The 16,691-nt window shown below is 43.3% G+C and overlaps 1 protein-coding gene across 1 annotated transcript in view; it reads left to right on the top strand.

Annotated features, from left to right (window-relative positions):
• The window catches only part of ADAMTS18 (ADAM metallopeptidase with thrombospondin type 1 motif 18), a gene marked incomplete at its 5' end in the record, with an annotated part of 106,720 nt that overhangs the window by 86,687 nt on the left and 3,342 nt on the right, over positions 1-16,691 (top strand). Inside the window, 6 exons of the mRNA XM_025214445.1 lie at positions 976-1,117; positions 2,787-2,913; positions 6,916-7,120; positions 9,384-9,575; positions 10,160-10,372; positions 14,067-14,214. Coding sequence (XP_025070230.1) covers positions 976-1,117; positions 2,787-2,913; positions 6,916-7,120; positions 9,384-9,575; positions 10,160-10,372; positions 14,067-14,214 — 1,027 coding nt within the window. The remainder of the gene's footprint in view (positions 1-975; positions 1,118-2,786; positions 2,914-6,915; positions 7,121-9,383; positions 9,576-10,159; positions 10,373-14,066; positions 14,215-16,691) is intronic.

Below are 16,691 nucleotides of genomic sequence, written 5' to 3'. Positions count from 1 at the left end.
TGCTTCCAGTTTTGGGCTCCACAATTCAAAAAGGATGTGGAGAAGCTTGAGAGAGTCCAGAGAAGAGCCACGCGCATGATCAGAGGTCAGGGAAGCAGACCCTACGATGACAGGCTGAGAGCCCTGGGGCTCTTTAGCCTGGAAAAGCGCAGGCTCAGGGGTGATCTGATGGCCACCTACAAGTTTATCAGGGGTGACCACCAGTATCTGGGGGAACGTTTGTTCACCAGAGTGCCCCAAGGGATGACGACTAGGTCGAATGGTCATAAACTACTACAAGACCGTTTCAGGCTGGACATAAGGAAGAATTTCTTTACTGTCTGAGTCCCCAACCTCTGGAACAGCCTGCCACCGGAGGTGTTTCAAGCGCCCACATTGAACACCTTCAAGAGCAAACTGGATGCTCATCTTGCTGGGATCCTATGAACCCGGCTGACTTCCTGCCCTTTGGGCAGGGGGCTGGACTCGATGATCTTCCAAGGTCCCTTCCAGCCCTAATGTCTATGAAGTCTATGAAATCTACCAGGGCAGAGGTATTTTTAGGTCTAAGGGATTAAGAGACAGGACATACGTTCAGGAAGAAACTGGTCATGATCAAACTGAAATAAATACTTGTCATGGAGTTCTTGGTCCTACTCCATGCCATCTAGTTGTATTTCTGTATCATTAACCTAACCTAACCTAACTCCCATGTGGGACTTTTCTGTGTTCCTTATCATGTGAAGTGTCACCCCAAGGTTGATTTGGCTTTATGGCATTACCATTGGAACCATGCTGCATTAGGATTACAAAGGTGCACTGGGTCATTGAAAATGTATATAATTAAGAGTTAGCATCCTGAGAACTCTTAGAGAAATGTGACATATTAAATATATCATTTGGGTGCATCTTTACATAGTCTCAGCTACCTTCAGAATTCCAGAATCTGTTTGTTTTTTTTTTAAATCTTACCTCATTTTTTTTAAAACTCTCTAGATCTTGTTACAAGGCACAAATCCTGGTATCTCTTGGGAATACACATTTCCCAAAGCCATCAGTGAGAACAAGACATCTGCCAAGAAACACAGCTATTCCTGGGTGACGATACAGTCAGAGTGCTCAACTGCATGTGGTGGGGGTAGGCAATTTTCCTATTTCCAGTCTTCTCTACCTCCTTTTCACGGCATCTCCCTATAGTCCAGCTCCCTTTAATATGACTATGGTCTATATGAGCATGTGCAAGAGGTGTTTATTATCCAATAACAATTATTAAACACCAAAATATCTAACTTCCTTTATCTTAGAATTTTCTCATTTTGTCCCCAATTCAGGAAAGCATTCAAGTTGGTGATTCAGCCCATCTTGTTCAGGCCAATACTTAAGCAATAATTAGATTCCTTTGAAGACATAGTACACAAGATGTGCTATATTACTGTCCAGATAACAGCTCTTAGAAAGGAAATGATAAAGGAGCTGAGAAGTAGCATAGCAGTAAAATTTACAGCAGAATATTTAGAGAAATAAGTTACATTATGCTTAGGATGACAGAAGCAGCTAGAAATTCCCCTGCATTGCCTGTCTGACTTGTCTTTGTTGTATCTAAGGACTGCATGTGATGTAAATAACATAATACTGGGCATGTCTACACATGCATTTATGCTGGTTTAAATTTACTGCGTAGTAAATTACTGCATAGTAAGCAGGAATAGACCAGCATCAATGCATGCAGGTGTTAAAGCACATTAACACTGTGTGTGGACTGACTTGGGACCAAAGTCCCAAGTCAGTCCACACATACAGTGTTACTGTTTAGTAAGGCATCTACATGTGCATTACTGTGCAGTAACTAATCGGGCATAAATTTGGTACCTGCATGATGCTGTTCACTCAAGTCAGTGTAAGTTACCATGTTTATTGCACAGTATGGGTGTGAACGTGTAGACATGTGCGGTTACTGCACAGTAAATGCGCATGTGTAGACGTGCCTACTGTAAAGAAAAATAAGTAAATCCATGGAGTCACCCACTGTTCTTAAATCATTTGCAGCCCTCACTGAACTCAGTGGACTATCTTTACATGGAAAGAGGCAGACTATCCCATAGCAAGTTCCAGCAGGATTACTTGTGTGAAATAGAGCAAGGAGGATTTGGCTCAGAATACATGCACTTACGATCAAGAGACTATGGCTCACTTACACATTTACTATAATGTGTCAGGACTAATTCCTTGATTGCAAAAGCCCTGACATCCAGAAACACTCAAGGTTCAGATAAATGCAGTTTTTGTTTGATTAAATCTTAATCTGATAAACTCACAGGCACTATTCCCATATGTCTTTTTCCATTATTCAAACTAGATATGCACCAGTCAAAGCAACCTCAAACAGGCTAAGGATAGCTATAGAGACAGAGAATAAACAAGGTGACAAACACTTTGCCAGGTTTTAACTACATGGAAAAGGCTCTTTGAAAGCTTGCCTGGATCCTACAGGTAGCTTGACATATTACTAGTTTTGACCTAGTGATTCTGCTATATTGCTACATTCTGCAAATACACTGTGTAGGTTAATATGTTAAAGGTGAGTTCAGTGGTAGCCGTAGCATTTGCATTGCATAAGAGTAAGTTAATGTTAAAAATAAACTACCAAATTCTCTCCTACTGTAATTCCACGTTAAGTCAATGAAATTGCATCGGCAATGAATTTGAGCTGTGTACTGCAGTTTGAAATACTGTACTAACACATTGTTTCTCCTTTTATTTAGAAGCTGGGTAATACTTAGTTTTATTTTTTGCTGGTATCTTCTCAGGGCACTTTACAGCAAAAGCACTTTGTTTACAAGACCATCACATGCGTGTGAATTCCTCTTTCTGTGACCCAAGGACAAAGCCTGTAACGGAAACAAAACTGTGCAATACTAACCCCTGCCCAGCATAGTAAGTGGTGCTTATTCTTATACCATTTTTGCTATCGTCTTTGTATTTGTCGAGGAATAAGTTCAGTATTAACCTGCATTCTTCTGAGTACTTTGTGCCATGTATCAGTGATGTGATTGATTTCAAAGCGCACTGATTTCTCTAGGAAAATAAGTGAATAATGATTAGGTTGTCTAGGCTTCCTGCACCGCAGTAGCAAATGAAGGTAGGGAGGATGAGTGATTAGAATGGGGTTTGGGGAGCCTCGCCTTTCTGTGAAGCTTCATGATTAATTATTACCCGTAGCACAAAATACTATATATATATATATTATTACACCAGTAAGAAGCACATTTAAGCCAAGCAGGTGAAATGCCAACAGCATGGTCAGTACTGTATGAGATGCAACCAAACATAGGCTGCCATTGATTCAAGGATCTAATTGTTTAGAAGACATAAACACCTAAGTTGAAATTCTAACATAAAAATGAGGGCAGATCACCTGTTATTTCCCCTGCGTATGCCTGTGAGAGTGAGAATCTCTTATTTGCAAACATCTTATTTATCATAATGGCTCAGAGGAAGATAGCACACACACTGAAATGACTCACTGAAATTTAATGGGATATTTTCCTCCATCCAGGAATAATCTGGTGAGATAAATCTAAGAGATTTGTGCATGGTGTAATAGCCTGGGTTATAGTTAAAATCTATGGCTTCAAAACCATTTAACATGCTTAAAAATGATCCAATAATGGTTTGAAATTTCCTGCAAAATTTAGAAATTACAACACAGGACATAAAATCCAAATGGCAAATTATAGAGTAGGGCCTCAAAAAGATAGAACTAAGATTGAAGTAGGGGCAACGTGACACATGAGCGCTCCATGTGCCTGCTTCAGCAGCTTTTTTGGATTGCCTTTGGCCACACTATTGTCTGAATACTAATTTTAAGTGATCTTTGTAGCCAAACACAGCCTGTTTGTGTATGATTTATCTGTTGCCAAATGTATTTTTATCCAATGGGCTCAATTTGGTGTAGACAAAAAAGCAATCGGTGATGCTTCCAGGATTTTTTTCTAGCTGTTTATATTTTCCTTATTTTGATTTGACATTGTGTCTTGGTATAATGAGTCAAAAATACAACATTTTATTTTAATCTTGTACTAGGACTACACATGTAACTCCTGTTACCATTAATGAGACTTCACATGCACTGTGAAGCTCGCATTTAGTGCATACAGCTATTGAGAGGGAATATGTAATGAAAAGATTTTTTTGAGGTATGGTATCATTCCTCTGGGCTGAATTCAACTCTGATTTTGTTACCTGAAGGCAGTCAGATAATGAATTTTTAACAATAAAATATAGTATAACAGAGAACATGGACAGCAGGACGTCTAGGGTCCGCTGAATGCATGTGTGAGCAACAAATAGGGCCATATCGTCAGATGGTGTAATGCAGCATCTCTTCCTTCAACTGAATGGAGTTCTGCCAGGTCACATAATTTAGGAGCTAGCTGATAAATGTACAGTGTGCAATAGGATCCACCCCACCTAACTGTGACAGCCCCACGGTTTTAAAATAGTGCCTAACACTGAGAAAACAAATAAGGAATTGTAAGGAGAAAATAAAACTTAAGAGATAGATTAGGCATAATCCAGGAAGAACAACCGATAATAGATAATGCACATGTAGATCAACATCACCTCTGCATGACAGCATAGAATGGAAGACTGTAGATGTGAAGGGTCAGCAAGGAAAAAAATTAGTGCACAACAGGAACAAAGACTCATTAATATGAGGAGGTACAAAATTACTACCTTGAGAGTGCCAGAGGTAAGAACAGAAAAAAAGGCATCAGAACTGTATAATGTTATTATTGGAGCAAAGGGCTGCCAAATCTGGTCATAATTATTGAAGTTATTTGAGCTAATGAAAGATAGTTTTGGAGCATGGCCAAAATAGTCGTGGAAAATGGCAGCTTAAAGAAGGCATTCAAGCAGGTTTATAACAACCTTCTATGTGAAAAAGGATAATGCTAAACAGGTATAGTGTGTAAACTCTTAAAAAAAAACTTTCTATTTTACCTATTTACCTGAGTAGTATACCTGAGTATAACCAATGAAAACCTATAAAATTGATTAGAATCATAACTTCTGTCCAGAAGTGTGTGTTTCAAGTGTCTTTTCTGAGGCAGACTGCAGAGGGGATAGTCATATGATTTTGGAGGCTTAATATTCCTTTTTCCTTGAAATCTTTCACAGCTTTGGAGAGGTGTGGAGTGTGATTGTGCATGTGACTTTAGAGACATTGTACAAAAGTAAAGCTGGCCAAGCAATTAGAATGCATATATGTGCCCCCCACCCAGTGTGTGTGTGCGGGTGTGTGCGCGCACACGTGTGTGTGTGGTTAATTTGGCATTGTTTTATTTATATGGCTGGTTCTGCTGCCTAAAGTATTTGTTTCAGGATATCTTCTAAATCCTCTGAACCCTAATGACAGGCTTGCTAAATTTAGCAAGCCATTTCTTTTTTTTTTGTTTTATTTTAAAGACGGACAGAGCTTTATAAACAAATATATTATCCAGAGCGAAGGCAAGGCAGGAATATTGGGATTCAGAATAGAACTGGGCATCACCAATACAACGTCTAGGCCCATGTACTTTAGCGTCTGTATACAGATGCTTTCAGAGTTGAATTCCTGAAGGCTGAGCATCTGCCCAGACATATATTTGAAGATGTAGTTCCCATTTTTTCTCTCTCCTTCTGACTCTTCAGCATGTGTTTCAGTGGATCCTCTTTTCTCCTATGTTCCCTTTGGGGTCTGACATGGTTTTCTTCTTGGCCTCCCCTCCTACAAGCTTCCTGAAAGATAACGTCTTCTCACGTGGCTTCAACCACCTCAGCCTTTCTACTGCTTTCTTGTTTATGGGAGGTCACCAACAACTAAAAAAGGAATATGGCCAAAACTGAATTCCTGAATATTTTATTCCATGAGCCCAAAAAAGCTAGCAGGAGGAATTTCTGTAGAGTTCAAAATCCTTTCTTTATGTTCAGACCCATTGTTGTGCTGGCACATATATACCCTAGCAGACCAGGCACCATACAAATATTGGGTCAAATCATAGCTCAAAATCCCTAGTAACTTTTCTTTGAGACCTAAAAGAACCAGGTCAGAAAGTGATGGCTCTGGTATGTTCTTTCATATTTTCGTGCTGTACTTTGCCATATATATTTTTTGCATATAACATGCACCTTTCCCCAAAAAGCAGCTGCTGGAAACTAGAGTGCATGTGATATGTGAGAGATATGGTAAGTGCAGGTTCTGGCATGTGTTGCTGAACCCCAAAATGAAATCTGCAGCAACCTGCAGCAGAACAATAAGCAGGCTCAGCTTCCTAGCTGCTGCTACTCTGTTACTTACTCCAAGGTAAGGTCTTTTTTCTCTTTCAGTCTGCCTTCCAGGAACAAGATGCTTATATTCCAGTGTGTGTTGTATGTGAGAAGATGTGGTATTAAACGCCCCCCAAACACACCTTCCTTGTCTTTTTGATGATTTGAAGCCATCAAATTATTCAATAGCAAGCTATATATCTGTGCAATTTTATTATGGTTTTTTTTTGGTCTTCCCTCTTCTTCTTCTTGCTGCACTCGCACAGTATGACCTGTTATATATTGAATCATGGGAAATGGCCCTTTGTAAATATTTATGAAGTATGCTAGATATTTATAAAGGTATCCCTGTGGGACTATTATAAAGCAACAACAATTAAGAGCTTGTGATTAAAGGCTAAATGGTTTGTAGTTCATTCATATAAAAATGTGGAGTGTGCTTTGTTAAATAGAAGACATCAGTATTACAGAAGAACATTGCCAAGCCATTTAAATGCAACACCAACAGAAAGCATGACATTTTGTCACTGGGCTGTTTGTTAAGTACATAGACCTTGCATGCATTGGTTTTAGAGGGTGCGTTATAGTCATGCGTTGATAATAAATTAAGGTATTCTCTCTTTTAAGTTGGTCGACAGGTGAATGGAGCACGTGCAGCAAATCTTGTGGTGGAGGGCAACAAAGTCGCTTGATTCAGTGTGTCCAGAAAAAATCTTTTCAAAAGGAGGAGGTGGTAGCACATTCCTTTTGTCCAGTCAGCACTCCAGCTCAGGTACAGATGTGTAATAACAGAGACTGTCCCCCTGAATGGAGCACTGGACCTTGGTCTCAGGTAAGACTTGCTATGTGTTGTATGTTAAAATAATAGATATGTTGGTACATGTTCTGATGGCCTAAGTGGCAAGAAAGAATTGAATAAAGATTCTGCACTTGGAGCCTGCCTTTTTCAAAGGTCTGTTTATTATAATACTATGTACAATCTAATTTGTTTTAAGATATCAGCCTTCAAAAAAGAGATCCAAAAGTAAGGCTGATATACCTAGATGTATGAAGTTGTACCTGCTTACACCAATTCAGAATTTGGCTCTCAATCAACAGGGGGAAAGGAACAACTTCCTGGTACAGCCCTACCCCTCAACCTTCATACTTCTGCCCCCTATATACAGGTTTATCTAGTTTTCTCAAACACAAGACTCTATGGTATCTTGAAAGAACAGACGCCTTGCTAGTATATTCAGTATGTCAGAAATATTAACATTTCTCAGAGAAGGAATATCATCAATGATACCATGGAGGACAGAATAATGAGCAAGTATTAGACTTCCACACTAGCAGACATATTCACTTTTTAAGTCCGGAGAAATACAGTTCCAATTTCCTGAAGGACATGTACAGTAATTGCTTATTTACTTCAGTCTTTGTTCGTGTAGCCCATTCCAAATGAGTAATTTAATTGTTCAGTAAATTATTGTTAGTGGCTTAAGTCAGTAGCGGCATGCCTGCAGGCAGATTCCTGTGTGCACACCCTCTTTCAGAAATGTATGAAAAGCCTGACAAGCTATATGCTTAAGGTAAAAACTCAAGCCCGCTGTTTTTCCAATGCTGTTGATGCTAGCAGATAGTGAATGTTAATTTAAGGGTAAATGGACTGCCACAGGATCTTTAAATTTAAGGGAGAACTGACACTGGGGATCTACATTTAAGGGAACTGATTTCATTTATTGAGCTTCAAGATTGACTGGAATCTATTGTAAAATCTAATATTTTTAAACACAATAATCATTATAACGCTGCTACTCTGTGAGAGATTAAAAGGGCTGTTTTAGGTAGATACAGTTATGACAGGTGTACTTTTCCGATACTTATAGGTTAAGTAGACGTTCAAAAAGCCTGAACCAGAAGTGATCTATGTTTTGTTTTGTGCTTTACTCTAAGCACCCAAGGTTCGGTCGAGAGCAAACAGAACAGATGTTCGCCCTTTGGTGGGACAGCTGCCAGCCCTAACTGAAACTAGCAGGTGGGGGGGCGCTCCCACACACCTCCCAGCAGGCTATCAGAAAATGCCCAGGCCAGCCAAGAAGTTGAGCAGCTGGCCAGCCCGGATTGGCCAGCGCAACAGCTCTGCCTCCCCATAGCAGTAGCCAGCTCTAAGTGGTGGTGAGAGGGTGAATGGGGGCCTCTGCCTTGGCCTGAGCCTCCTCAGACCTGAGCAAGAACAGTTGGGGGAGGCCCACACAACAGGGGTTTCCTCCCTTGCTGCCTGGCCTGGCTGGCCATTTTTGTTTTTCTCTGCAGCGGGGGGGGGGGGGGGGGGGGGGGGAGGTGGAAGGAGTGGAGACCCCCACCATATGGGCTCCCCCTGTGCTTTGCTGGCTCAGGTCTGGGGGAACCAGGTCTGCTCCCCTTCTTCCCCTTGCCACTGCTGACAGCCAGCCATTCATGGGGGGGGCGGTGGGGGTCAGAGCTGGGGAGAGGAGCTGTACTGGTCAGCTGGGCTAGGAGTAGGGAGGAGGGAAGAAGCCCCCATCTCATGCCCTGCCCCCCAGCTGTGCTGACTCAGGCCAGGGCTGGGTCCAGCTGGGGCTGGCGCTCCCTCCTCCACCCCCCAAGCCACTGCTGACGGCTGGCATGGCCCCCAGCCCCACCTCCTGCCTGTGGTCAGCTCTGTGAGAGCCCCCTTGGCCAGAGCAGATGAGCAAGACTGAGGTTAGCACACCACCCTATAAGAGGGGGTTAGCAGAGGCCAGCAAAGCAGCCTGGGATACTGGGGGACTGTGACCTAACTTGAGCCAGGAGGGAATCTGGTACAGAAATTCGATAGACCAGTGTTGAAGAAAAGACATATTCATGTGCAATGTCTGAACCTGGCTGTAAATTTAATAGTTTTGTGCCACTCTAATTCCAGTACTCTCTCTCTCTCTTTTTTTCCTGTTTTACTTCTTTCAATATTTTAATGGAAGAATTTCAAGGTTACAGATTTTATAATCGTGGCAACAGAGCAGCTTGTTCCTTGGTTTTATATTCTGTTGACAATAGGAAAAAAGAGGCTAATTTTAAATTCCCTCAGGTTCAGAGAACATTTCTTTTTGCCGCAGTGTTCTAAGACCTGTGGGAGAGGCATTAAGAAACGGGATGTTTACTGCAAAGGCAACAGCTCTTTCAAGGTGAAAATCTTACCCGAGAGTTTGTGCAGCAGAGAACCCAAGCCAGAGCCCCAACAGACCTGCGTGCTAGGACGATGCCCCAAGAACGACCGACTCCAGTGGATGATTTCTTCTTGGAGTGAGGTACACTACTGAAGTCTTAATGACAGCCTGTCTTACCTTGCAAAAGAACGCTGACATGAACAGAGCAAATGAAAGGGAAAAAAATGCTAGGGATTCAAAAAGGGTTAAAATACGAATGCTAATTGAATGATTTGTATGGGTTTTACCTGTAACTAGCATAGTCTGAATTTTGAAAAATAATTAGTAATTTTGGGTGCCTCATTTTTCAGGTGTCATCCTTAAAACCATTCAGAGGGGCTGATTTTGGAAGTGCTGAGCACCTGACCTTTGAAAATGAGGCCCTGCTGAGGAGTTTTAAGTAGGTCACTGATAACAATGAGGCGCTCAACTTCAGTTTTGAAATTGTATGCCTGCATATCGAAATACACTTAGCTGTACCGTGCTATCAGTTTTTACGTCGGACTCCACTCACTTGACAAGAGGTTCCAAAATTGCAGCCTGCACATTATCACGGAAACATGTTTTCAGTTCTTCGACGCATTTCTAACTTCCACTAAAACTTTTATAATCTTGAACAGAAGAGATATCCTTTTCTTAAATTTTTTAAAATATATTTCTGAGCTGTGTGCTTTTTTCCCCCACAGTGTTCAACCTCCTGTGGCCCTGGTGTAAGAAAGCGGGAAATGAAGTGCATTGAGAAAAGCATCCACGGAAAACTGATCACCTTCCCTCAGCGAAGATGTCGGAACATAAAGAAACCAAGCATAGAGCTGGAAGAAACGTGTAGCAATGGAGCTTGTCCATTGATTACGTTATATGGCATGGTGTCTGGATGGTACTCCTCACCCTGGCAACAGGTATGAAAGGAAATAATCAAGCAGGAGAATAGAGGTCCCTTCCATACATTCTGTCGTTTACACAATGACCCAGTTATTTTATAATAAATTTAGATTGGCTACATGTGCAAGTTAACTTTGGCGCCTTAAAAGGTCCAACCAGCTATAACGTTACTGCTAAAAAATGTGTAATAGCTTTATAGCTGGTTTCTAGCCAGCCTTAATTTGCACATGTAGGCAAACCCTGTGGCTGGGAGACTGCATCTGATGTTATTTCCCAGCTGTGGCCAAGATCCCTGCAACTGATTCTCAGCCCCAGAAGCAGCTTGCAGCTGTGAGACTCTGGGTCTTGGCAGGTGTGGGTCACTGCTGTTATCTCCCAGCTCTGAGGGTGCATGTTATATCCTGCAGCTGGGGTTACAGTGGCTGCAGTCTCCCAGCTGCAGGGGTGCATGAGACTCCCCTGTGGCTGGGAGCCCGGTCAGCGAAGGGGGCTCCCAGCTGTGGGCGCCTGCTTCTTGCTGGTGTAGAGGGAGCCCAGGATTGGGTTCCCCCCTCCAGTGGCAATAAGGCGTGATGGGGTCTAATGCATGATCCCACAATCACCCCTCCTGCCATGCATGTGGGTTCCTTCTAGAGTTCGTCCTACACAGCGGTTCTGTAGCATTCCTCATGTTTTCCCTGCTTGCGGTGAATGTGGAATGAAAAACTTCACCACTGGCCTCGGGTGAATGAGTGAATCTTTAGTAATTGAGACCCTCCCAGCTCATTTCTCTTAGCACACAAATGCACACAAGAATTCGGTGTGGTCAGCTAACGAAGAGTGCAAGCATCTTTTTAGCATCTTTTTGTTGTTACAGTTGCATGGTACCACTGGGGACTTGTCCATGTGATGAGTGTTTAGTCCTCAGGATTTTATTCTATGCCCCCTAAATTGAAACAGTTTTTTTCAAATGCTGTGTGTTTTTAATTGAAACCCACTGTTTCAGTTTTTCTGTCATGTTACGGTGATCATTTTTTGTCAGAGCTGGAGCCTGCCCATGGCCAGGGGGCAAGCTGTTGACAGGCTGAGTGGCCCCTGAGCTGTGGCAGCCCCTGGTTCTTCCTTCCACAGAGGCAGTGTCCCCTAGGGCTGCCCGGGTGGGCTGCTAGCAGGCCAGGTGCTGCCTGAGCTTGGAGGCAGCACCCGGCCTGGTCCAACTGTTCCCTGACCCCACCCAGGGAGCAGTGCCTGGTGGGCTTCCAGTGGGTGGGTTCGGGGAAGAGTTGGATTGGGATGGGTGCTGCTGGGGCAATACCCAGCCTGCTAGCAGCCCCCCCGGGTGGCCGGTGGGGGGGAGGTGGAGGGGCACTGCTGCCACAGAGGGAAGGACCGGGGTCCCCCACAGCTCATCCCTCAGCTATGGGAGAGGTGGACAGGCTCTGCAAAAAAACCAAAAAAAGGCTGGTTCTGCTTTCAGCAGGCTCCTGCTGCCAGCAGCACATCTGGACCTAACCAGGAATGGGCTGGCTTGCTTCTGGGGCAGCACAGGAAGGTGGCAGGAGGGTGGCTGGGTTTGCTGGCAGGCACAGGTGTCAGGGATGGTGCGTAGGATGCTGGAAGCCCAAGCAGGCTGCTAGCTGGCCAGTGCTGCCCCAGCTTGGAGGCACCCAATCCAACACTTCCCCAAGCATGTTCAGGCTTTCAGTGCTCTGTGCACCACCCCCATCACTTTCTCCAGCTGCCAGCAAACCCAACCGCACCCTCCTGCTGCCTTCCTGCGCTGCCCCAGGGGCAAGCCAGCCCATTCCTGGGGGGCCAGTTCTGCCAGTAACAGGAGCCTGCTGAAAGCAGAAGGGGTGAAGGGCCCAATCTTTTTTTTCCTTTAGCCTGCCTGCCTCTCCCATGACTTGGGGGTGAGCTAATAGCTGCATCATTGCAATTTGCAACCTTGCAAACTAAACTACATTGGGATGTAGTTTAGTTTGCAATGAAGCAAGCTCATTTTAAACCCCCAAAACTGTTGTACATGTAGTGTGACACTTTTAAGTCACACAAAGTAACATTTTCATCACATGTACATGGTAATGGCATCACATATACAAGTGCTGATTGGCTTAACATTTAGCAGCAGACATGGGGCAGCCAATGGGAATGTCTGTTCTTCAGGGTTGTTGGAGTTTTATGAGAAAGGCAGACTATGGATAGTGTAATGCTTGTTGTAACACTTGCTGAATTTTGAATAGTTACAAGACTTGGCAGGACCAGCGAAGACAAGAGAATTGCACAGACAGCTCACACACAGTAGTTCAGCTTTCCCAAGAGAAGTCCAGAGCATGGTATAAGCATCCACAATGGGGCTGTTGATTCTTAGACAAGATCTACACTGTAATCAGGCGCGATTGCAATATGACAGCTAGACATCCCTGCAGGTCTGTATTTATGGCACTAGCTTTACATCTAGCTATTTCAGGTACTAATAGCAGTGAAACAAGGACTGCAGAACCCCACCAAGGAGCCCAGGGGGATGGCTCAGGAGGTAATTTTTGCCAATATGTTCCTATCTATTTCCCAGCTGGAGGCCACGCCAAAATTACTTCACTGATGTTAGGACTCAAACAAACTGGGCTTAAGTTATCTACAGTATCTCTCTCTCTCCTCTTTGCTATTTGAGATACAGGATATTGGGCCAGATGGACCTGTGATCAGACTCAGTATATCATTTCTTCTGTTCTTCTGTTTGAGTTGAGCCTCTTAAAAGTTAATAGACTAAAGTTAGATCCTAAGAAATGTCAGACTATATAGATGTTGAAGCATAATTCAGCTGGTCAATATTCATTATATGTTTTCGTGCAGACAGTTTCTTTTTTCTGAAAGTGAAGACTATAGTTAACAATGCTATCGGTGCTCCAGAGATGTTCCATTCCATGGTCATTTCCCAATTCTGCCTTTCCATTCTTCCTGAAGTGTACTGTGCTTGAACTGTTATATATCTACATGCATAATAGATTTGAGCATATGCACAGATAGTTTTCAGTTCCCTGAATATTTTGATTAATTACTGGATCAGTCCATATTTATTTCTACATTCTTGCAAACAAGCTTCTGTATTTCTGGAACTTATCTACTTGGTGAGATATATCATATCTATGAGACATACTCATTTAAAAGCATATACATGCAACAATGTATGCCTGACAATTGTAATTGGACAAAAATAATCACAGCTGTCTTAAGGGCATGCTTTTCATGAAACACATATAAGTAAAAGACCAATTTCACTTCATAATACCTCATATATCTTCCTGAAAATGCTTGATTTTTTCCCCCCTCCCAGATACTTTCACATTTCTGGCATCATTAAGACGTTATCTTTCAAAAACACCAGCAGTGCACCCAGAGACTAAAAGTTTCAAGAGAGTTGAGCACATGCAATCAGGGGAAGCTTTTTTAAAGAGCATAGCTCCCAGTTAGGCACCTAAGTAGGTAGTCAGATTTTTCAGCATTGCTCAGCATATTGAATGAAATCTGGGTGTAGAAAATTTTGAAAATCTGGCCATGGCTGTAGGTGCTGAGCACTCAGGACATCTGGCCTTGAGCTTTTCCATGCTATCGAGCTACGCTTCTTTGAGTCTTCTTCAAAGTACTTAAGAGCATTTCCATTGATTTTGGAGGTGTTTAGAAGACTACATGCTTCTTTATGAAATGTGGTTTCTCATTTTTCCCCTTCTGCAGTGCACGGTAACATGTGGTGGGGGAGTGCAAACGCGGACCGTGCAATGCTTGAGGCAGGGACGACCAGCATCTGGATGTCTGCCCCATCAGAAACCGGCTATCTCAAGAGCCTGCAATACCAACTTTTGCCCAGCTCCTGAGAAAAAAGGTAAAACTTGCATTTCTTCAGGTTGGGGTGGGTTGGATCACTCAAACTTTTATGCCTCAGCAAAAAAAATCTTTTATTCCAGGAGCATTTGGAACATAAATAGTTTTTGGCGCTTTCCTGGCCAAATCCAAAACTGTTCAGCAATACCATGGCTCTCAGCACTCCAATACATTTGTGAAGTGCAGCATCTTTCTTTTCACAAGAAGCCCTCTTAAATCAGATGGAGGAGGATAACTGTGAGATCTGATCCATACAAGGCAAGGGTAGAGTTTTTAAAAAGCCAGCACATATTGATTAAGAAGGAGATACATACTTTCTACATACTTCCCCCCCCCTCCTTGGATCTCCCTTGATGCTTTGTTTCCTGTTAATAAGAAAGATCTGGCTGCACTGTGCATTATCTTCATCACCACCCTAAAACGCCGCTGGGAGCATGCCATACACACATTAGCAGAAGGTTCAAATTGTGGATTTTCAGTAGAGCATTGGCAAAGTGCTCTCACCGTTGCCACATAGAGGCCCCTCAGAACTTCGTTTTACTCTCACTTGTCTCCCTTTGGTTTTCAAGATATGGTGAACAAGAAGAATAACCCTTTACATGCCCAGTCCTGTAGTGTTGTTCCTCCACCCCGCCTCGGAGCTGTCATTTATGGCTTAGCTGTGCCTTGAAGACACTGCTTATAGTAAAGGGAAAGTGTGGAGTTCCACCTTTCTAGCAGAAATATTCAGCCTTATGAAGCCTGCCTTCTGCAGCTTCCAGGCACGTATAAGTTCAAAGCTCCTGATGTGCACCTAGCTCTTCCTTAATTAGCTGGCCAGCTCTTGGGGTAGCTAGGTGTAGAATGACACACTGTACCATTTACCTGCCTTATCAGGGATGCTTTGTAGCTATTCACAGTGGAGCGGATGATCTGTGAGCAGATGAACAGGGAGCAAGCAGACTCCGTGCCCTTGGCAGGGAGAGAACTAGGGCTCTGACTCAGCCCTTATACAGGCTGTGAAAAAGAGAGAGGTTTCTTACACTTTCTTCTCCTCCAGACTGTGCAGGAGAGTCATGGCCAGGCAGAACATGTGCTCAAGTCCTGAAGTGAACAAAGGCCCTACTTAGGTCAAGTCCGACTGCCTGCCGTGGACAGGAAAGAGCGCTGGGGTCAAACCTTCGGTTCTAACAGCAGATCAACGTTCCTCCATATTGATTCGGGAAGCTCATTAAATGGGGCAGGTCCCACAAAGCATAAAATCCATTGAACCACTGTAACAGCATACTACAATACTAGCACATGAGCCCAAGATAGAAAACAGAGACAGAAGTAATACAAAACCTGCTTTCTGTGAGAGCCCTGGGTCTCTAATTTGGGATTTATCAATCAGCTGAACCTGGGCTGGACTGAAGGAATGGATGAATTGGTCCTGAAAGGGAAAAATAAATAACTGAAACTAGTTTGAAAAGTGACTGGAGGCTTCTGAAAAATCAGAAGTGAATACCAAACCTTGCTGTAATCCCTGCTGTACTTCAGGACATATTTTTTGTGAATTTATTAAATTGCCTTCCATCATGAGGTAGAAACCCTCCCTCCCCTCATTTCCCTCAGCCATATTTTACATCTGGGCTAATGTCTGTTATTAATTTTGGCCTCAGTCTGTTTCTTCCCGACCCCGCAGCTGTAGAGCCCCCTTTCCCCTCTATTGCAGGGTCTCCAGACTCTGGAGATCAATTATCTCTTTGCTGCTCTCTAAGCCTCCATCGAAACCAGTGAATGTGGAGGGGGCCAGCTGTGCTGGAAGCACATGGAAGCAAATCACTCTCAGTTACCAGCCGCAGAGCTCCAGCTTCGTGGGCCATTAGGGAGAGATTACGGTAAAGAAATAAATGTTTCTGGGAGAGTTATCACACTCCCCTAGACAAGTTGGGTTTCTCCTCTAGCCATTTTTTTTCATTTCCATCACTCTGCTAGACACAGGAACAGGTATTGTAACTCACAGGCAGTAAATCCAGATACTTGGAGCACCTTGACAAGAAAACAGCTTTAAAAAAAGCAGTTATATCTGAAAACTCAAATTTGTTAGGGTCAACGGGAATCTTTCCAAAAATGTCTGTGGTCTTTGGATGAGGTCCTGAGACCTCTCCCAGAGTGTCGAAGTGACTTAGGTGCCTAAATCCAATTTTCAGGCCGGGCTTTGGAGGCCAAGTTCTGTTGCCCTGGGTGATGATAGATGCATATGCAGTTTTTGAGTCATAAACCCTTTCTGAAAATTTACCCAAGGTGACCTTAGGAGCATGGCTGTGTTGGAGCAAGTGCTGAATGATCTTTCTCCACATTATTCTATAGGCATCCCTCTGTCATTGTCTGCAATGCCCCTTCTCTTCAGTCAAGGCCCCGACTTAAGCTGTCATTGTCAGGCATGGTAAATTGTTCAGTAATCTGGGCTTTGGGTGGTGGATAATGGGCTAAGTAATGCAAAGTTGGGACTACCAG

Source organism: Alligator sinensis, unplaced genomic scaffold (genome assembly GCF_000455745.1).
Source record: "Alligator sinensis unplaced genomic scaffold, ASM45574v1 scaffold349_1, whole genome shotgun sequence".
Lineage (NCBI taxonomy): Eukaryota > Metazoa > Chordata > Crocodylia > Alligatoridae > Alligator > Alligator sinensis.
The sequence above is the reverse complement of the archived record's forward strand: the minus strand, read 5'-3'. Positions and strand labels throughout refer to the sequence as shown.